The sequence below is a fragment of the Vidua macroura genome, chromosome 5 (assembly GCF_024509145.1).
Source record: "Vidua macroura isolate BioBank_ID:100142 chromosome 5, ASM2450914v1, whole genome shotgun sequence".
NCBI classification, from domain to species: Eukaryota; Metazoa; Chordata; class Aves; order Passeriformes; family Viduidae; genus Vidua; species Vidua macroura.
The window spans coordinates 31,282,984-31,305,284 of NC_071575.1; the positions used below are offsets into that span (position 1 = coordinate 31,282,984).

General features: G+C 42.2%; 1 protein-coding gene across 1 annotated transcript in view; it reads right to left on the reverse strand.

Annotated features, from left to right (window-relative positions):
- SCUBE1 (signal peptide, CUB domain and EGF like domain containing 1) overlaps nucleotides 1-14,336 on the reverse strand; it is a 191,003-nt gene extending 176,667 nt beyond the window's left edge. The window contains exons 1-2 of the mRNA XM_053978276.1: nucleotides 14,249-14,336; nucleotides 11,383-11,505 (exon numbers count right to left, since the gene is read on the reverse strand). Of these exons, the coding sequence (XP_053834251.1) occupies nucleotides 11,383-11,505; nucleotides 14,249-14,336 (211 nt within the window). The remainder of the gene's footprint in view (nucleotides 1-11,382; nucleotides 11,506-14,248) is intronic.
- Nucleotides 14,337-22,301: the final 7,965 nt, after the last annotated feature.

Below are 22,301 nucleotides of genomic sequence, written 5' to 3' on the forward strand. Positions count from 1 at the left end.
GCATAGATGTTGCATGTGTACTTGACAGATAAAGGTAGAAGTAAACTACAATTTGTACTACTTACATAAATGGACTTTTAAAGCACTCCAACCTCACCTTCCATTTTCCATTTTTCCCATTTCACAGTTTGTTCAAAGACTGAAATTCTTCATGCTTGGTCCCATCTTTAAGATCAAGTTATTTTAGCAAGTTCAAGCCAAATGGGGTAAGCAAATCAAGGCTGTATTCCTGAGGGCACAAGAGCCTCCCCTACATCCCTCTGCCTGGCTGTGCCAGAGCCCATTTCCATCAGGACTCTCTGGGAGCATTCACACTCAAACATTTCAGCTGCCTTTTGGACACTTCAGAACTCCCCCAAAGCACCCAAATAAATCAAACCTTTCACTTGCCTTTTGGATGCTGCAGAACGCCCCCAAAGCACCCAAATAAAATACATTTTTAAAGACAACAGGCTGTCCTTTCCATCAGACAGAAAATGCTGTGTGCAAACAGGACCACTGAGGTGCTCTCACAGCTACAAACACTGGGGCTTTCCTCAGTGAATGGCAGCATTAAGGAAAACATGCCAGTCCTTCCAGAACATGTCCCCCCAGCCCTTGAGTCCAGACTCTGGCTAATTCAGGCAATTGTATCATGTTATCCGACTCAGGATAAAGACTGATGCTGTGGAGCAGGCTACAGCAGCTGTCTGTTGCCTTCCATACAGACTACCAGAATACTTGTCTTAAAAACAGCTCAAAATTATGATTAGTACCTAATCATAACATTAATATTCACAGACATCACTGTCCTTTCAGCATAACAAGTACAGGAACATATTCTGGTAACTCTTTTCTAGTAACTCTTTTTTTGCTTTTGTGCAGCAAAGTCCAGTGAAAGAACTCAGAAATGTGCATTGGAAACTTCTGTATTAACTCAAGGTAAAATGTATCATTAAGCTGTTCTAGAAAATTAATGACACTGCTGTCGCTATCCTGAATTAGATTTCTGTGTATTTCCTAGTTAGAATAAAAGCCGAAGCTTTCGGGTTTTGCTCCATAAGACCACATGTGATGCAGTCAACAGGTATTTTTTTTTTAGTATAGTTCTTGCACTTCCCCCAAGAAAAGGATTTTTAAAAAAAATATTTCAAAACAGATAGTGAAAGGATAAAAAGTGCCAGAAGGATCAAGAAGATAAATACATTTAATATACACCTAGATGTGATTGTTAATACAAAACTTCAGTGATGACACCTTAGAGTTTACTCAAATCACAAAAAAAGTATCTTCCTAGGAAAGAATCATACTATAAACAATTTGATGGGGTTGTTTCCACTGTTAAAACTTTTGAGAAAACTGTATTATAAAAGTTCTTCCATTCTGAAATCATAATCTCCTTAAATGTAAAACTGGGTGTATACAGAACAAGCTGCTGCTATTTACACAAAGTGAAATATTCTATCCCTAATGAAACAGACTATATCCAACCAAAGCATTTTCGTATTCAGGTTTTTACTTTCAGACAACAGCCTGAGGTTGTCTATTCCTCTCTTACACCCATTCCCTGGCTCACTCTTACAGCAAAACAGTCACAGGTCAGAGAAATCCTGGCAGCCCTCCTTCCCTCATTTGTTTTTTGCACTCAATACCTCTGCACACTCCCAGCTGAATAGAGGTAAAATCATTTCTTTAGGAATTCGAGCCAAGCAAAAGCCAGAGGGTCCCACTTGTGTCTGCCCTCTAGTAGCCAAATAATGCAGATAGCCTCCCTCAGGGCTTTGGGTTAGGTCTGCAGCACAGTGTGCCCATGCCACCAGAGCCCTGGGGAAAACCCCACAGAAAATCCCAAATCAGGAGCAGGAATGAACCATTCAGAGCACCTGTCTTTGCAAAGGGCGCTGTACCAAGACCTGCATTAAAGATCAGGTGAACTCCACCACTGTGCAAGCAAGAATTGGGCTGCTTTAAGAGAAAAGTGGTGGACAGGGGGAAGGAGATGCAAAGAGGAGCTTTGATCACATGCATCTTTAGACAGGTTGGAATACATCAGGAAAAATGGAAATTTCTAAATAAAGATGGACTTTGGTGCTTTGTAGTTAGACAAAAACATTGGCATGTCTCCAAGTCACAGGTTTTATGGAATCTTCTTCCAACAAAATTCTGCAAACAGAAATGTGAAAAAATAAAGCACAACTCTACTTGGTAGAGACACTGACATCTCTAGAGATATGAAGTCAGATATGAAATTCCTTCTATGCATATGCTGCCAAACAATTTAGATATGCATTACCTAGCCTACTTATTCAGCAAAGCAAATACCCCACTTACTTCAACCCCTTTTTCCACCATAAGAGGGAGACTGAAAGTTCTGCATGTGACCTCTGCTTCCAGATAATTAAATCAGAACAGAAGCCCTTCAGCGCAATTCCCCTCTTACAACAGCAAGAACTAGAGTGAACAGCTGTAGCATCCTGTAGTATTTTCAGCAATGATACATCCAACAAATACCCATTTCTGCGGAGGTTCCCCTTCTCTGAAGCACCTTCTAAAGCAGCACCAGTCCCTCCAACAATATTAATAATCACCAAAGTGGTATTATGCAATGATCTTGGTTTTTTTCCCCCTCCATTACATTTTTTATGCTCTCTGAGCATGATGTTAAATGTAAGGACAGTGATTCATGCAGATCAAGGCATGGGAAGGACAGTATGAAGCTTAGTAACCTCACCCTGAGAGAGTAAATGAAAATTGGCTTTTATATTCCCAGAGATAACAGCTCATCTGCTTAAAAAAATTACTGTAAGAATCAGAGCAATCTGAAAGTTGTCTATTTCATATTTCTGATTCTTTGATGGCTGTACTGTAAAACATTGTCAAAAGCTGTGAAAGCATGGTCTTGAATTTGATAAGTTGTCTATGGGTCCTACAGAACCAAACAAACTTCACTAAGTTTAGGTCTAAAGCATGTGCAAGATCAAGGTCTTAAATCACCTTTTTAAATGACCCAGATGTTTTTTTATTTCCTTGGTCACTGAAAGAAAAACTGTGACCTACTACAGGCTCCAGAAAAGCAGCACTGCAACATAAAACAAGGCAGTAGCTTCAATTTAATAAAGCACTTAAACATAATTACTTTAAAAGGTAATAGTTTCTTAAGATTAACCACATGCTTGAGTACACTGGTGATTCATGGCACTTGAACAAAAAATTCTTCCAACTGTAATGTAAGGGTATACCTTTTGCTCAGCATCTTAAATGTGTAGAAAAGTGTTGAAATTTCAAGGTGGGTCTGTCAGACCCTATCTTCAGTTTCTTATAACTCTGCCAAACACTTATGTATGAGCGCTCCCTTTTTTTCTTGCAAGGTATCTGCTTTAAAGCAGGTCATTTTTTCAGGTGAAATTTAAAACAAATATATATATATATATGCTAAAACAAACTATCGAAAAAACCCAGGAACGTAGTTTTTTTCTAAAGGGATTATATGGAAAAATCACTGCTTTGCTATATTTAAAAAAAAAAATCTCCCTCAACTGCTTCAACAGATTTAATACTCTCAGATTTTGTTTCCAATAAGGTGTTGGGGAGTTACCTTTCAAGAGATTTCTCAGGACAGAATTAGATGGTCAAATTACAGCTGAACATTTACCACAAAAAAAAAAAATAGCCATCTAAAAATTCATTAACTCCTTCCCCTCTCCCAGGAATATAATAAATTCAAAGCTCAACAGGCATCTGCTGAAATTTAGGCAGCTGAAGTTTCCAAAAAGTCCTTCTTGGTAGGTGTTTTTTTCAACCTTATGCCATAGTTTCACACCACAGTGGCTCCAGAAGCTAAACCAGATTAGGATATCTGTTCACCTTATTCACCACCACTTTCTCCCTGCCATGAGTCTCAGCCTTTATATCCCAGTTCATTGACTTTTCAGTGCAGAAATGCTTACAGGGTATTTTGGGGGTATTATCTCAGTGATATTCTTCACAGAATAGCCCCACATCAATAACCCTTGTGCAAAAAAAAAAGAGCATCATCAAGGAATAGGAACTTCCTAAATCAGCACAGAGGGAGTACCACTCCTTTTACCACCAGACTCCATGCAAGTTTTCCCTACAGATTCCTGCCATACATCCTCCATCCCAGGACTGCCTGAGGTTGGCCAAACTCTGTCCTGCATTTAAGGTTCACAGCTATCCTGGGCTAGAACAGCCTGGGACTGGTACCATGGGTACAGGGGCTGTATCCACCATCCTCTTCATCAGGTATCCAGCATCCATGATTCCCATTACTCCACAGTGTCCTGCCAGCATGGATGCTAATGAACAGAGTGGATGCTACCTGTCTCAAATGCCAGACGAGACAAAAGCATCATTAGTGCAGCTTTTTGGGCAAGGGAGCAGCAGGAGGTCACATTCCTAGCTTCTTCTCTGCTATCATCCCAGCAGAGACTCCCTGACCATGTCCTGCCTCAGATCAAAGAATGTGTATTTCAGCAGTGCAGTGAAGACACACATGAAGACAGTGCCCATAACCAAAGAGGAGCTAACAAATGATGGCAATCAGCCAGGCAAAGATGTTTTTCCAGCCAGCCACTCAGGGAAAAGCCGTGGGTCTGCAGGGGGAGAAAACAGCAGAGAATGTGCTGAGGGACAGGTGAGCTCTGAGCTGCTGATGGGGGCCAGGAAAGAGGTGCAGAAAAGGGAGATAAAACAAGAAAAAGGGGAAATCTGAGAGCTGGCAGGAGCTGTTTTGACTTAAAGACAAAACTCAAGGGAAAGGACCAGTAAGGGGCACTTAGAGCTGCCAGTTCTCCTGGCCCAGATGTCTTGCTGTGGGACACTGGCTCTCAGAATAACACTGCTGTAACTGCAGCAAGCCACTGAGAGGACAGGGGAAGGAAAGCTAAATGAAATAATTGAAAATACATGAGAGAAGAACAAAAGAGAAGCAGGATTTGCAGTAGGGAAATGACAAGGCTAAAAGACAGCTGAGTAACAGAGTACACAAGACAACATAACCAAGACTGCAAGGAAAGGGGACTGCACCAGAAGTAAAGGTGATGGGTGGGAAAACAAGGAAAACTGGTAGTATCTAGCAGATGTAAAAAAGAATGAAGACAAAAGAAGGACAGACCTATTGAGCTTAGTACATTTTATTTATGCTCCTTCATTTCATTATAATTTTCCTGGCAGTTAATTTACATTGTGTATCTGGGTGGAAAGAAGTTCCTTCTAAATACCAAGTTTACATCACCCCAGGAGGCTGCCCTGGGTTCTGCAGCTTAGCAACTGTTGAGGCTGATGAAATTTTATATATAAGTTCCCAGAGTACCCATAGACCATCCAGCAGACAGGGAGCTTATCAACTATTTAGAGAAGGGTCCTTGGGAAAACCTTATTTTTTTCCAAATTGAGAATTATATGTAATGCTGTTAAGAATGAGGCCCATATTTCATATGGGATGGTATTTGTTCATGTAAAATATAGTGATATTTGTACCCAAGAGGCATTCTGGAGAGGAAAAAAAAAAAAAAATTTGGAGTGAATGTTCTTTTTCTAAGTCAAAATGGAAGATTTCCCAAGTGGACCACCGGGGGAGCTGCTCACTGAAGCAGCATTATGGGCTGTCAAAAAGCAGCTCTGAGAGGTAGGACAGGGTAGGGAAGAAAAGGGAGAGGAGAAAACAATAGAGTTCGTGACACATGGGGACTGATGGCCCTGGGAGCAGTTAAACAGGGCATGTCAGCCCAGCTAAGGGATATTCTGGTTTTAGTGGATGAACTACTGAACAAAGTTGGGAAACTAAAGCAATTTGAATAAATAAATAAAATCAAGGCTCAACTCTGACCAAAACAAAAGCTCTGTTCACTGAACAGAAAGCAGCATAAAGGAGGAAAAAGAATAAAGTTATCATAAGCTGTTAATTCACTTAGGCTGTAATAAAATTCTGATTTAATACAGAATGTTCTCAGGAGTATTTTCTTACTTGCATCTATTTCTCCACTTCTCCATCCCCCAAGAAAATTCATCCCCTGATGCAAGTTAGAAAACTTACAAGTCAGAACTGAGTATTAAATAGTACCAGACAAAACAAAAAAGGAGAAAGAAAAAAGACAGAGATATAGAAGGCCTCAGAATTCAGTTCTGTGAACACTTTTATCAGCCTGAACCAAATAAAATGCATCAATCTACCCAATAAGAGAAAGAGAAAATAAAAAAGCAGTTACGAGCTCAAGTCAAAGAAGCTAGTTTATATTCTCTCTCCTTCATTTTTTGGCTACATATACTGCCTCATTGTGAAAGCTGTTTTCAGTGAAATCAGCGCAGCACAGAGGCTTATCCAGAGAAAAGCCATAGTCTTTGTGAATCAAACTGGGAAGGAAGATTTGACCCTGGAACAGAAATCCCCATAAAATTTGGAGGTGGCAGAGTGTGCTGCTCTGTGCTCAGATGGGCTGCTACAAGCCAACCTCCCAAACCCAGCAGCACAGACTTGGAGCACCAGGTTTCATCTGGAGCATGGCCTTAGGGGAGGGTGACATGAACTTCAACACGTGACATGAGCACCATCTGTCAAGGTATTGTAACCCCAGAAAGCACAGCACCTTCAGCACCTAATATCCACTGCAGACCTCATTCAAGGAGATGAAGGGGGTCCTTGAAAGTATTAATTCACCTTCTACTGCAATTGGAAGAATCATTAATCAGAAGAAGTCACTTAAGCTGCCTTGTTCAGTGGCATCACTATTATTCTGCAGAGACAAACAGAACAAGTCTGAGCTCACTAGAGCTGTACAAGCATCAAGGTGCCCGAGTTTCAGAAACCAAAGGACACCCAGCAGTGTCCCAGCTCTCCCAGAACATCATTGCTGAAGATGACTCACTAAAGAAAGAATTTGCTGAGAGTGGACTGATGGGACACCACAGAGCTCTTAAAAGAAATGGGATTATTGTTCCACTTGAAGGATATCCAGAAGTGCCTTACTTACTTATCCCTGTAGACAAAAGGAAGCTCTTGTATGAGATGCTGGATTGGGAGCTGGGAAATAAGAAGTCTGGAAAGTCCTGTGTTTCCAGGTTGATTGATTCAGAGCAGCCCTGACACAATATTTGGATTCACTTTTGAAAAGCATGAGAAGAACACAACAGGTATTTCAAAGACCATAATAAAATGAAAACCCAATGAGTGAGACCATGAATGAGCTTCTTAAGAAAATGAAAGATTAAAGAGGTCAACAAGATTAAAATTATAAGAGGAGTATTAAGTCAACCTTGGAGAGTCAATCATTATTATTTAAATGAAAGTGATGAGATGTTTTTCCATTTGCTAAGTTTTATTTAAAATCCATTAAAAACAAATCTAACAAACAGGTGCAAGTAGAAACTTAGCTTCACATCCACAAAACCACTGAGGATGATGATGACTGGTCAGAAGGAACAATTGGTCTGTGTTCCAAATGGACATAAGCAGAGGCTCAAGATACCTGTGATAGAGGCAGGAATGGTTTATCTTATTTTGAGACTGTACCATGCTTAAACCCAGTGAGGTGCTGCCACTGGGGCAATCAAGAACAAAGGCCCTCATTGCAGATTATCATCATCACCTGCCTATTTATCTAGAATGATTATTTACATTAAGGAAAAGACTATAAATAAATGAACACATGACCAACTTAAATCCCTAGAAGTGTACAATCCCACTCACCCAGCAGTCAAGCAGAACTGCTGCTGGTATAGCACAAATTTCCAACACAAACAGAAATCTGAAAATCACCCTCTCAGGGCAGACTTTACCAAGACACTTTGCCATGGTATGTGTATGTTGCCCTCAGCAAGAAATCCATCAACAACATTATGAAGCTTCACAGGAAAATTAAAAAAAAAAAAAGTCCAGCTGAAAGTTGGGAACACTTCTCTTCTGCACAAGAAGTTCAAGAAACATTGTAACAACTGTATGAGATGAATTATTAAAAGAACTGAAGCAGAGGTATGAAAATAATATGAAAGACCAGAAAATAGAAAAAAACATGCGCCAAGAGGAAAATCTCAGTCAATATGGGAAAGCACAGAGTAGAGTTTAACAATTCAGAAGCAACAGGTCCCAATAAACATGTCTTAAGGGTCCTACATGTAAGGTATAATCCAAAATGAAAAAACCAACAGCTAGAGCAACTCACTGAAATTACAGTCCCACTGAGAATAAAAAGTAGGCTAGGGAAAAAAATCAACCTATAAAATAAACTTAACACTAACTGGATATAAAATGTGCATAAGTAAACAGCAACCAACAACTATACAGAGTATTTTAACCATTAATGGCATGAGAGTTTGGAATAGTCAGAGAAGTAGTATGGGTTAAAAACCCCAAACAGCTGGGTTTGAGAGCTAAACCCCTTCCTACACTGCTCAATAACAGAATATCCTACAACTGCAAACACACAACATTGCATCGGAGACAAGGAATGCTCTGTCAGGGCATAAGGAACCCCAGGACCTGGAATCCTTTTGAACTTTCTGGAATTTCCATTGCTTTGACACAATTTTGTTGAGATATCAAGCTGTGGGGAAGCCAAAATTCAGTGTTGAGAAGGTAAGGACAAAGTCCTATGGATCATGAAAGATCATACCTGCAGCTGAATCCAGCCCACTGCATTTGAGATCCTGACTAAAATCACAACAGGGAAGACTTCTTGGGGTAATAGCAGGTGTGCCAGGGCAAGTAAATTAATTAATTGTGAATAAATGGATTTTGTATATTGACTAGAAATAGAGAATTATTTTTTAAAGGTTATCTGGGTTGGACACATTATTCTGTCCTATGAAAATGCCAGCTAGAGAATTTGTGTTCAAGGGATATTGATACATTACATGATATGGGAAAATATCATGGCAATGCTGGCCATGAGGCTTCACAAAGCGTTTGTACAAATATATGCTTCTCAGAATCATCCAAAAAATGTTACTTCCCATACTCTCCCCCTTATTCTAGAATGGACTTTCAGTGAACAAAAGCAATATTTGAGACTACCATTTAAAATAAACAAACATACACATTACTAAATTAATTGCAATGCCTCAATACAACCTAAACTGGCAGCTCACTAAAATTTATCAGAATGAATTTGACAACTTAATGTCGTTAAGCTCACTGTACTGTATGAATGGCAATTCTACTAGTTTAGTAAAATCTGGTTGTATGAGAGACCCTGGGCTATAAGTGAGTTAGTTATGATATAATCAATGTTCTTCACACATGAAGCAACACTAGTTGTTACAAACTTAGCTAAAGAGGCTTATTATCTGTACAAAATATTTTTCTCATAGGTAACTAGTTTCACAGATCAAAAGGCTTATTTTGAAAAGCCCAGTTATAAAGACTGGGCTTTAAAATCAAGACAAGAATCATTTAATGACCCAGTTTTGGTTTTAGCACAACAAAAACGATCCAGTGGGTTTCATCTTTGTTAATAGTCACTTTTATCTTATAAGATAACTTCTAACAGCTGATCACTGAGGTTGTCTTGGGACAGAATACTACATACCAATCAATTAAGCTAGAATGTTTATTTCCATAGGTTTTGAATACTCAACCTCAAGATGCAAAATAAACCCACTCTCCACGTATACCAGGCCTGAGGCAGATCTTAGACATGCCACTGGCCCCTTTCTGAAGCTTTCTGCTTCAACCAAAATTTGGTATTAATTACCAATTTAAGACACAGAACCAATGCAAAATCTTTAGAACTGTTGACATAATATTGTAGAATAAAAAGTTATATATCATGCACAGTAACACCTGGTTTAGACAGCTTACATTACCTGACTAATGCTGAACATCCATGCAGTTTTGCAGTCTGCCCCAGTTTACTTGTCAGGCTTGTCAGACACTAAATTCTATTAGATGAGTTTGATATCAGACACAGATGTTCCATTATTCTGTGCATCATTACAAGGATCACTCTTGCTTTTTATTTACTGAGTTTGGGATTTTTTAATTTTTTTTTTTACTGAGCCAAGGCAGGTCAGGCAGAGATATATGTGTATTAGACAAGGAAGAATAAAAGCCACATCTACCACTAAACAGAGCTCAACAACTAAAATATTAATAATTAAAGCATAAGGAAACTTTTTAATGTAGAAAACCAATACAAGTACCAATGCTGGGCATGCTGTACCACCACAGTTGCTCTAGAGTACATTATCTCAGAGTTCTGTAGCTCTTTCCCTGGAAGGGATGAATAGAGAAACAACTGGTGCCAAATAATTATCCTGTTTACAAGAAAGAAAATCTAGCTTCCAGAGGAATAGCAGCTCAGAGATGCTAGAGCACCAAAAGGTGGACAATCAGAATTTGTCTCTGTCAATTTAAACCCACGACAGAAAAATATGACAACCACAAAAATGCTTTCCGAGGGCACTTGAACAAACGTTTTGAAGGTTTGTGGAGAATAATACATAGTTTCAAGTTTTTGTAGACCAAATTAATTCCTAGGTCTTCAATCTTTTTAATGGACTGGCTATAGACATTCTTAAAAAGCTGCATTCTGCTGTAGAATGAGAGAGACTTGGAAGGAAAATATTATACCCACTAAGTACCTACAAGTGGGAAAAAATAACAATCTTGCATCTTTTATTTGTAAGGCATTCTGCTGTGATTACAATATTTGTCCTTTTCACCAGAGAATCTCTCCACTGATATTCAATAGACAAGATGAAGTGCATAAAATCCAAAATATGAGTGTCCATAGAACCTAATAAAACCTGCAAAGGTCTTTTTCAATTACAAGACTGATGTGAGGACATAGAGAAGTAAAGTAAGTTTTTTCAAGTCTGTTATAAGCACAACAATCTGAAATGCTTCCTTTTAAAATAATATTACAAGGACTAGAAATATACGATCATGACACATGTAGAGTGTCAAAGAGAATCAAACTCCAACGTCCTGTCTGAGTAGGTACAGAAAAATACCTTCTGTAACTTGTCTGGGGAAAACAATGGCGAGTCCTTTCCATACTCTCTCTGCCGTGGAGCCGGCCAGGGGTCGGGCCATCCCATTCCATCGCCGGGCTACACCCACGTGTTTGGCACGGCGTCGAGCCCCAGGGGCAGTGGGCCCACCACTGCCCAGGAGGAGCTGGTGCTACCAGACAACACCATCCCCTCACATCCCCTTTTTGATTTTATTCTTAAGAGCAGGATGGCGGGCACAACGTTTGCGGCGCCGGACAATTAGCAAAAGCAGCAGGGGGATGCTTGCCAATAAACACCCAAATTTGAGGTTAAACAGCTGTAAATCTGCATTAATCGTTTCAGGAATTCAGCTATTTACAAAAGCTTTCAAAGAGCAAACAAATAAAAGAAGGGAGGGGAGAAGAGACAGGAGAGGAGCCGATCTGTCCTTACCTTCACACTGCTTCCCTTCCCCTTTGTAGCCCGGCTTGCAGATGCATTTGTAGGATTTTGGTGTGTTTTGACAAATTGCGTCGATGTGACAGTCATCCGTAGCTTCTGCGCACTCATCAACATCTGGAAGCACAGAAGGAACCCCAAGAGGAAAGATAAGAAGGGAGACCTGAGCCACAAAACACCAAGGATAGATACTCCCCTTGAAGTTGTTTGCCTGCCTGCCTTCCCAGTGTCATACTGGAAATGAGAACATCTGAGGATAAATAACTAAACCAGACAACGTGATATTCTCCTCAAGTAGCTTATAAGCACTGCTTCACAGATCTGGAGGGACTCGGTCTCACATTTCTGCACTATGAATGAAATTCTTAGACACTATAAATTAGCTTCGGCTGTTTAAGTCTGGTACTGGAGACCCATATCTTAGTAAAACAAGAGAATGCTTAAATTACATATAAGAGGACAAAAAAAAGACCACTTGCATGTTCTAGCACAGAGATTTTCTTCATTTATAAAGATAGACCCTAGTTTAAATAAACTATGCTGGTGGGAACGGGAAAAAGAAATATTTGAACAGCAAAACCACATTAATACTTTTTACTGAGAAGCAAAAAAAAAAAAAAAAAAAAAAAAAAAAAAGGAAGACCATATGAAACTCGGTAAGGTAGAGTGGAGGAAAGCAACCTGCAATTCATCTGCTTGGACTAACATTTAGGGGGGACAAAGTGCCAGCAGCCGTCTCGGCCCCTGCTCGGGTGGGGACGCCTGACTCTGAAAGGGGGGACCCAGATTGCTTTTCTTGTTTTCAGAGTAGGAAGCCTTTACAAACATTTCAGTGACGGGCATTCGTCCTCTCTCCTAGACTTAAAGAGAATGGGGAGGGAGGAGGATGAGACAGAGTCGAGATCTGGTAGTCGTGGGAATGTTAATGAAGTGAGCACTGGGGGAAAAAAACCCAACTCCGACCTATTCAGGGATGGGGTGTGCTGGGAACATGGGAACACTTACAGCCCTGCCTAAGCTGCCCCGGCCCCGCACTGCCCACAGCCGCTTCCCGGGCACACCAGCACCCGCAGCTCCCGACGCGAGGGGCGGCGGTGCCACCGCGCCCCGGGCACAGCGGCCGGGCCGGGCCGTCAACGCGGCCGCGGTGTCAATCCCGCATCTCCCAGGGGGCTCCTCCCCGTCCCACGCCACAGCCACATCTGGGGTTCCCGGGAGGACACGGGCAGGCAGCCGGAGAGGGACCCGCAGAGCTGCACAGAGCATAGCCCCCGCTTTATGGTCAGGAAGTAGAGAGGAGACAGGGGTGCTGCGGAGGGAGGCAGCGAGAGGCATGTGCAGTTGGTTTCGTGCCAATTAGATTAATAGAGCCCCAAAAAGGTGCACCAAAGTGAAAACAGTTTTATTGTTAGCGTGAAATCCTAACGCTAATTGTTTCAGAAGTGCTCACTCAGCCATCTCCAGTGACAACACTCGGATCCTTCAAAGTCACCGGGAACAGGAGGGAGCTATTTACAGAGAGGACAATAATCAGACACTGTAGCACGGCACACAGCAGAGAACTTCTCTGAGATGTGCAGACCGGGGCGGCTCCGCGGGGCACCTCTGGAATCCCAGAGAGAGCATTGCCCGGACACTGTATTGTTATTGAGGTGGTTTTTTTTTTTGTTTTTCATGTTTTTGGGTTTTTTTTTAAGAAAAAGGGGAACACAACACCAACCGTCATAATTTTCCGGACTAAGGCAGAGCTGCTGTAATCTGTTGCCTTCTTTCTTGTCCATTCGTTTATTTTTACCGCCGAGCCAATTCAGATCTAGCTATGATTTACGTAAACTAGCTTAGGTGTTGCCCAGATCAGGCACAGATTCAGTCAAGCACAAAGAGAAAAGAAGTTTTTGGGCTGTTTTCTCTGCGTTTTTTAAAATGCTTTGGTTCATGTTTGAGTCATTAAACCGGCACCCATCTCCCATCAAGATCAGCAAAAGTGACAGCTGGACTCTTTATAATGCCGTCAAAATTTCAAACTGCATTGAGCCAAAGGGGACATTTCACAGCAACCACAGGATGCCTGGGAGTCAGGCGTGAATGCCAATGAGTCAAATGAAAGGGCAAAACCAAGTATGAGCCCCTTCTCTGCTCCACATCTCACATTGCATTACTGGGACTTCAAGCACTTCTAGGCTGACTTCGTTAATTTTGTTACATTTAAACTCCTCTATCCGAGGAACAGGGATTTTTTCCACACCCTCCCCCCATCCCTTCCCCCCCCCCCCCCCCCCCCGCCTGCCCTTGCTAGTACTTCACCTTAAAAGATTTTTCCTTGCACAACTTCAAAACCTGCATACATTTATTTCAGAAATCACTTCAGGCTTGCAACATTCCAAAGCAGATAGGATTGAGGGGTGTTCGATTTTTGGTTCGTTTTTTTTAAACACCGAAGCAAAGACAAAGTATAATTAGAGCTATTGAACTGATACGAGCGCCGCTGTTAAAAACACCAGGTCGTTGGGTTAATGCGCAGACATGGAAAACCTGTGAAGATATCCCAGCCAACGCTTGCTCTGTGGAGTCTCCAGGGCTCAGCACAGACTTATCTCGTATGCACTCATGGAAAGTAACTTTTTCTTCCTCATCTCTCCCTGCAAAAATCCCTCGGCTCCGGCTGTGTCAAACACACGAGAAAACGCCTCCCTACCTCAACTTCCAAAACCCTCGGCGTTACGAGCAGCGAGAAGTGACCTCCCCCTAACACCTTATAGCGAGCAGAGGAGAGCGGACAGACACGGTCCCCCCGGGGCCGCGGCTCCGCGTCGCCCGCGCCCAGGGAAGGCGGCACGGCGGCGGAGCCCCCTCTTCTTACCTGCGCCCCCGCTGCCTCCCGCCAACCTGCCGGCCCAGGCGAGAGCGAAAAGCAAACAGCAGCGCCGCGAAAAGCAAAGAGTGCCCATGATAATGATGCGATCCCCGGTGCCTGTCTGCGATAAGGGACGCGCTCAGGACCGGCCGCGCGGAGCCGCCGGCGCTGACGCCCTGACAGCGCCCCGCTGATTCGCCGGGGCTCCCGCGGCGGGGGCGGTGCCGGGGCGGGCCGGGGGCAGAGCCGCCCCCGCGGCTGCCCCCGCGACGCGCCGCCCCGTGGAGGGGGTGCTCGGGCGGCGGGAAGCCGGTCCCTGCCCCGGGCGGTGCCTGCTGGCGGCCCGTGCGGCGCTGCCCGGCGCGGCAGAGCGGCCCGGCTCGCTGCCGCCCCGACAGGTAGGGCCGGCGGGGACCCAGCAGGGACCCCGCAGCATCGCCACCATCCGCGCTGCGCCCCCCCGCGGCTGGGGCCGGCGCTGCGGACGCCGCCAGGGGATGGACAGACAGACAGACGGACGGACGGAGGGACACCCCCCACGCCGCGGCTGAGAGGGCAGACAGGCCGGCGGACACTGCCCATCTCCTTGGCAACCGCGGCCAGGGATCCTTCCCCTTTCTCGGGTTCAGGCTAAAAGACAACTTTTTTTTTTTTTTTTTTTTTTTTTTTTTTTCCGCTCCCCTGCCTACCTCCGTTTAGGCTAACTCCGCTACCGCTTGTCACAGGTCATCACCAGCTGCTGGCTTCCTCCAGCGTTTTAAGGGCTTTGCTGCGGAGGCCAGTGCGCCTTTCCAGCCGTAGGTTTGCTCTTCTAAGCCCTTCACTCGGGCCAAGCACGGCTCCGCAAGGGATCCCTGCGGTCCTGGCCCGGCCCGGGGAGATGCTCTCCCCGAAATCATCTCCGCTGCAGACGGACATGTGAGTGTCACTGTCACCACCACCTCGGAGGCGAAAATCCTTCACTTTTAAACCCAAACATGAGATATTTCTCCCCTCCGAGGCAAGCCCCATGACCCTAAACTCTTTCAGACTGTCTTTAAAGGACTGAAATAGCTGGCACACATCCCGTGTTACGGCCGTGACACCCCTCTTGGCTTTACACCTTTCTTTCACAGGTACCCCACTGCTGAAATGCTTTGATATTTTAGGTCGTCTCAACTCCTAATTCCCCTGAGAGGCTGGCTGCCTGTCGTGCATGTGTTCCACTTGTCGTCTGGAAGATAAATACACCCTGTCATAGCCTTAGATGCCTCCTTTTGACAAGTTCTCCCAAATACACATATATATCAGTACAATACACTTGCCCAGAAACAAGCACTAGTAAGTACTTTTAAGCTTGAAGAAATGGGAAGGAAATGTAAGAAAAGTTGCTCAGCCCAGATGCGTGTTCAGTAAAACTCCACACCACGGCCCTTATCTTCCAATAAAACTAAACCACTACTGCACGGTGCCAAAGCTGTTTGCTTTCCGCGTGTTTACACCTCTACTTTGGACATTCCCGTCCTTAATCCCTTAGGGGTGGGGTTCGGGCTATTGCTATTTTAAATCCGAACGCTTGTTTTTTTGTGTCTGTGACTCGGCTGAGGTACAGCGGTGGATTCCATGCCCGAGTCTTCCATGGATACACCACGGCAGGCCGTGCCGCGGAAGTCCCCAGAGGGACCACACGAGGTGGAGCGCCACCTCGTGACCGTCACGGCAGAGCCACCCACGGGCCGTTCTTTTCCAAGATTTTTGTAAGGGGAAGTGAAAAGATTTTTGGAGGTGAAAAGTAAGGTTAAATCTTCCCCCCGCCCCCCGCACCATTTGTTTATTTTTAAATATTTCACAGTTGGCCTTTTCGTTAAATTTCATGGAATCATACTAAAATTTATAATGGGATAAATAATCCAAAAAGTTTATATTTCATGAAGGAGTCCACTAGAATTGTCTAAAAATCAACTATCTCAACTTTTAAAAAAGCCACAGTGCAATAAAGAAGTTTGCTAAAGCAACAAGACGCTTCTACTGCCTTGGTGACTTGCTCTCTGCCGGGCATTATAAGTGTCATGTTAGCTGCATCTGTTGAGTTATAGAAATCACCACACTTGTGCCTGACTCTAAACATTTATAGTCCATAACACATGTATGGGACTCAGGAAAGGAGGTCCCCCTGATGGAATCTCACACTGTTTATATATGTCCTCATATTCTCCAAGGGTGGCATGCACCTGAAAGCTAAAGATCATTCAGGTCAGCTGTCCCTCTTCTAGTGAGCTTGTTGTGTTTTTCCATAACCAAGATCCTGACAGCTAGAATACATGAGAAAATACAAAAGTAGTGTATTTATCAAAAGAGGGCCTGAACTGTAAGTCAGGATTATCACATAAAATAAAGTAAATCATCTGCAATGCCAGGCTGAATATTTCCAGATGGGTCTTTCCAGAGTCCTCCTTGCTAGGGGACACATCTTAGAAAATGGATCCTTGTGGATCCCCACCTTTTCCACCTGTAATTATGTTCCTGTGCTTGGTTATAATAATCTAACATCATCTCTATGTCAATTCCAAAAATGATTTTATGAAAAATTTAATATTAGAAGTAATGACTGTCACCAGAGGACACAAGGAAAAACGATGCTATGGTCACGATGAAGAGACTAATTTATTTCCTCTGACTCCAATAATTTACAGTTCTCAAAAGGCGCCAGTGGATTGGAGGGTGAACGTGCCACCTCTCCAATGACACAAACTACCAGTACATCAAATTTCTCCGCCTCTATGAAGGAATGCAAAACAATAGGTTGTTTACAGAAAGTTGCGTGAGAAAGTTTTCTACAAGAATGTAAACTCAGAAGGCTTTAGAAAATCTTAAAAAATCAGGGCGACAAATGACTAAGCAGCTTCTTCCAATGTAGACAGTAAAAGCCAGATTCATGCCTGTAAACCTGCTCTGGGTAAGGGGGATAAGCAAGAGCTACCCGGGCTGCAGGTGGAGCCAGCCCAGTCTGGGGGGCACCTCCAGTGTTTCAGTTCTCTACCAAAGTACTTCAGCTGTGCCTAAAAACCTTTGGGCAGCATGTTAATTGGCTTCTAATGTTCTTCCACACTAATGCCCTTAAAGCTTTGGGGACTATTCCAATAAAATAATAATAATGCTTAATAATAAAAGAGGTATGTTTTAAAAAATGATCCATCTCTACAGAATAGAAAGTCCATACAAAGCTGCATATCAGGCAAGAGCATAAATAGAATTGTGGCTGCAGAACAGTACTCCCACCTTCAGAACACTTTCTCCCACAGATATGCACCATTCCAAAAGTGCTTTGAAAATACAGAACAGCCTCTGCAGAATTATTTGGTTTCCTGGTTTGCTATTTATGAACGCCTGTATATTGGGGGCACTGCTGCCTCAGGAGGCAGCACAAGCTATTGATAATGCTGGGAATCATAGCAGTCACTCAACAGCCTGTGCAAACTTGAACCAATTGCTTTACCTCTCCATTTCTGTCTCCCTTCCTTCCTTCTGTCCCTCTCCTTTCTGTCCATTTGCAGTGAAAGCCCACTGTAGTAGCAAGGCCTGTCTTTCACTGTATTAATGCAGCATGTCTCAAAATAACATACTAAGCTTGTTTTGTCTGTCTCCCCAATTAGGGCTTTCATGAGGCCAGTGAGGCACATAAACCCTGACCCTTTTAACTTCAGTTCATCTCTTTTTCTGAACTTCAAAGAACTGGGAGAGACATGGCTCCTTTGGATAGGGGACAAGGAATGTATGTGCCAGAATTTGTGCTGGGAGCACCTACACTTTGAACCATGAACCATGTATCTCCAAATTTTAGTTAAATACTTTCTATTAGGAAGAAAGGAACAATGCAAGCCCAACTCTTCAAAGCAATATAGACCATTCTGCATTTGTACACATATTTAGGGGAAGCTTTTGAAACTAACAAGCAATAGACATGCATAGCACCGCATACTCAATGCTGTATTACTTCTTTCCAGGAAAATACAGCATGTAAGTTTCCTGGAAGTCAAGTAGCAGCATGCAGCTGAAGTAATTCAATGATGTGTTCCTGTACATGTGAGTAAAAAACAACACAAGTCCACCATAATCCATAATAAAGTTTTGCTTAAGAAAATTCAGTGTATAAGAGGACGAGGATATTTTTTTCTTTTTTTCCTAATTGGAGGGAACAAGGAATTACATAGCTGCTGTAACAGTTTAGAGGGGACATTTATTCCTTAGCTTTGGTGATATCACAATCAATTTTATCTCACTCTTCCATCAGTGGGACAATGTGTGAAACCTTGTGGAAGTAGTGGTAAATTTGGATATTCTGGGAAAAAAAAAAGGTGTAAGTCAGTGCCAGACTTTGAAGACAGACATCAACTCATGCTTCAGGACAGCTACTCTCTGTGCTGTTACCTTCCTCCAAAATTTGTCACCTGCTTCATCCAACTGTCCCTCCCTTTTCATTGCTAGGGTGCCAAAAGAGATGAAGACTCATGCAAAAGCATTTCCTTAAACTTGTAATTATTTTAACACAGTGGATCATGAGGCCCATAAGGCTCAAAACACCTTACTGAGCATTACTATCTACAAGTCCATAAGCTTCTTTCCTCTTAAATGTCTCATGAACAGTTTTCCATTCAGAAAAATGCTTCAACAGCTAGAAAGTGTCGGGAGAGAAGGAAGTTACTAGGAACAGTAATGGAGATGTTTGATTTTTTCTCTCCTGCTTGAATTATAACCACTGAGAGGGAAAGATGAAAATATTAATGAAGAGATGGAAAATACCACCATCACCATGAAAAGAAGAGTAGATCCTTCTTTTGTGGTACTCAGTCAATCTTGTAAAAGCATATTTTGCCAAGATGAAGGTTGCATCTCAAACAGGTGAACAAGGACTTGATGCATAAAGAGCTGGATAAAACTTCGTAACCTTCATTATACAGGAGACTGGTTACAGCAGTCTCTCTTGAAATTAATATGGGACACCTCTACAAGCTGCAAGAGAGAACACACAAAATAAGGTTTTGCTTACTGGGATTATACCTTAGCAGGTGGGAGAAAATTACAAGGACCTGTGGAAACAGAGCTGAGAAGGATACTTTCTACAAGTCCTGTTTGATAACTCAGTTGCCAAAATAATTTTAGAACTGGCAGTGATGTGTCCTTGTGTTTACAAGGAGATGAGAATGGCATTCTGAAATGGTTGGGCTTTAGGAAGTGGGGCCATAAGAGAGCCAGAAGGGAAATATCAAGGAAAAAAAAAATCCAATTGCTCTTTGTCCATCTACTAGCCTTAGGCTAGAGTAGGATGAAAATTTTAACTCAATGAGTCCTCCACTGAAGACTTCAAAACAGTGACTTTTGCTAGTACAAATTCTGGCTCCTAATCTGCTGCAGATTACTTGCCATTGTATTTTAGCATTGGCATTTCAGTTACTTTCAGTTACTTTCACAGATTATTGTGATTGCTGCTGCTCTAACATGCAATCCTCTTGAACACCCAGGTTTGCATACTCCAAAAATGTCAAGCAACTCAGAAGAAAGTCCTTTAGGTATTTTAGGCTTATCATAGTTAAAATCTTAAATTCTGGTTAGTCATTAACTGCTCTGGACTGCACAGAACAGCAAACAGAGCTCTAGTAACTAAGCAGATGAAAGAAAGCTTTTGGGTTGTTTTAGAAGATATTTTCTGATCTCTTGTTTGAAAGTGAACTTTTTCTCAAAAATGGCTACAGCTGGCTGTGATTTCTTCTTCAAAGCACTTTGGGCCCTCAAGCTGAGGTACTTTCTCTTGTACCTATGATCTGTGGTCAGCTATCAGTTCCCTTTCCTGTTCTAATCAAGGTCCTGAACATGCAAGGAACACTATGTACGTTCAAGGAGCATGTACATATTTATCAGCAGGACTACTCTTGCCTATAGACTTCTGCAAAGACTGTCTCAGCAGGCTTGGGATTATATAGCGCAGGACAAAGAGAAGAGGCCGTGCCCTCCACGCACACTCCCTTTATCCTTCAGCACAGCTCAAAACCAGCTGTGGGGAGTGACATGGCACTGATCCACATGGGCAGTCCTCTCTGCTCTGTGGAACACACCATGGCAGCACTTCAGAGGCAAAAGCTGATTCAGCTTCAGAGAAGACTTAATATTGTGAATTTTCCAATTTAGAGCCCTGCCTACCTGCCCTCCCTCCCCTAAAAAGGAAAAAAAAAAAAAAAAGAAAAAGAAAAAGAAAAAGAAAAAAAAAAAAAAAAAAAAAAAAAAAAAAAAAAAAAAAAAAGGCAAAAAAAAAAAAAAAGCCCAAAACCCAGCACAAACCAAAAGCACTCACAAAAGCCCCAGGACTTCCACAGCCTGCAAATTTCAACTGCAGCCTGGCAGAGCAGCTGCAGATGTGGGTGAGTTGGCAGGACATCTTGCCAAATCATGGTAAGATCTAGTAAGACTCCTGCAACAATTCTTTTAAACCTTTTCTGAACCAAAACCATTTAATTTTTAACATTAATAGCAGCAACAGTACACCAGGAAAATTCCAACAGAAGCTTTTTTCATAAAATAAAAATTTTTCCTGATTTCTCCACAATTCCACAATCAATTAAAGGTTATTTCTCAGGACACCTTCCTGCAGACACGAAGGAAAAATATCTTTAATGCAGCCAACTCCTGCAATTTTCCTACTTCCCTACCCACCCAGCCACTGAGAGCTAGAGTGAGATTTGTGTACTAATTTGAAATTCTGCATTCTTCAGGGAGGCCCACAGTACCAAAGCTGCTCTCAAGATTTTCCCTTTAATTTGCTGTAATGTGAAGAGAGTCCAATGGTGTTGAAACTTAGATAGTTTTGCATTGCAGCATCTGTTCAATTTACTGCAGGGACAGAAACTCTTCCATCAAAACAAGCTGGAGGACCAAGCACCATGTCAGAGCATCAATCCCTTTACCAAACCAAGTCCAAGCCAGCTATGTAGTGGGAGCTATGTAGTACAGATTTCCTAAAATCTATGTGCTTATTTTAGTTCAAGTGTAAACATGCACCCATCCCCTTGTTTAGCTGCAGTCTTTACTGCACACAATCCACAATTTAAGAGCCCATTGCCATATAAACTTAATCTTAAACAAGAAGCATGTTATGAAAGATGTGGTTGAGTTCAAGCCCTGACTTCATCCAATAAGCCTGGCCTATTACCAGTAACAACTTTTATCCTAGACAAAATCTGTGTAGACCAAGTGAAGTTTTATTCCAAAGTAGATACCTCTATTGAAATATAAATCCATGTAATTCTTTGTACTGTAATTAAATGCATTTTAATTCATTGCTCTGTTCCTTCAACACAGCTGAACTGAGATGGGCTTTGATCAGGAAGCCTACATCTCCCCTGGGGCAACTGTAGCCTTAACCTCTTCAGTTGTGAAAAAATACTATGAAACACTCTAGCTGTCACCTGGATAGACCAGTGAATACCAGGGGGATAGCAACAGAATTTGAGGCCTGTAGTCCTGTAGCATGAGCACTGTGGGGCTCACCTGGTGAGAAATAACTTTCAGAGCAGCGTGACACCATAATCAAAAATTCAGACAGAGAACAAGCAGGGTCCTGTCTCCTGTGGTCCTGTAGTAACTATTTTCCATCTCTAGGCATGCTCAGATTAGCTAAGGATTGTGACAATTAAGAAGTTTCAACTGTTTCCCCGTAAACAGAATAGTGCTTCTAAAACAAGAAGAATTCAAAACAGGGAAAAGACTATTTTTACGGAAGAAGGATGAATCTCACAATAGGATCTTTAAAATACTTGGATGCAGCATTATAAAGTTAATATTCTTGTAAAGACAACCAAGTCTAGAGATGCCAAGATTATTGTATAATTTATATTAAATTACTAACACATAACAATTTTAATAATTTAAAATTATAATAAATATACATGATGAAGTAGAATTATATAAAACGATAGATTTATATTAATTTTATAATTTAGATTATATCAGCCATGTTCCTCACATTTTTAGATATTCAAATACTTAAAATGTTGATGATGAGCACTGTTACGAGCCTTACCACCAGTGA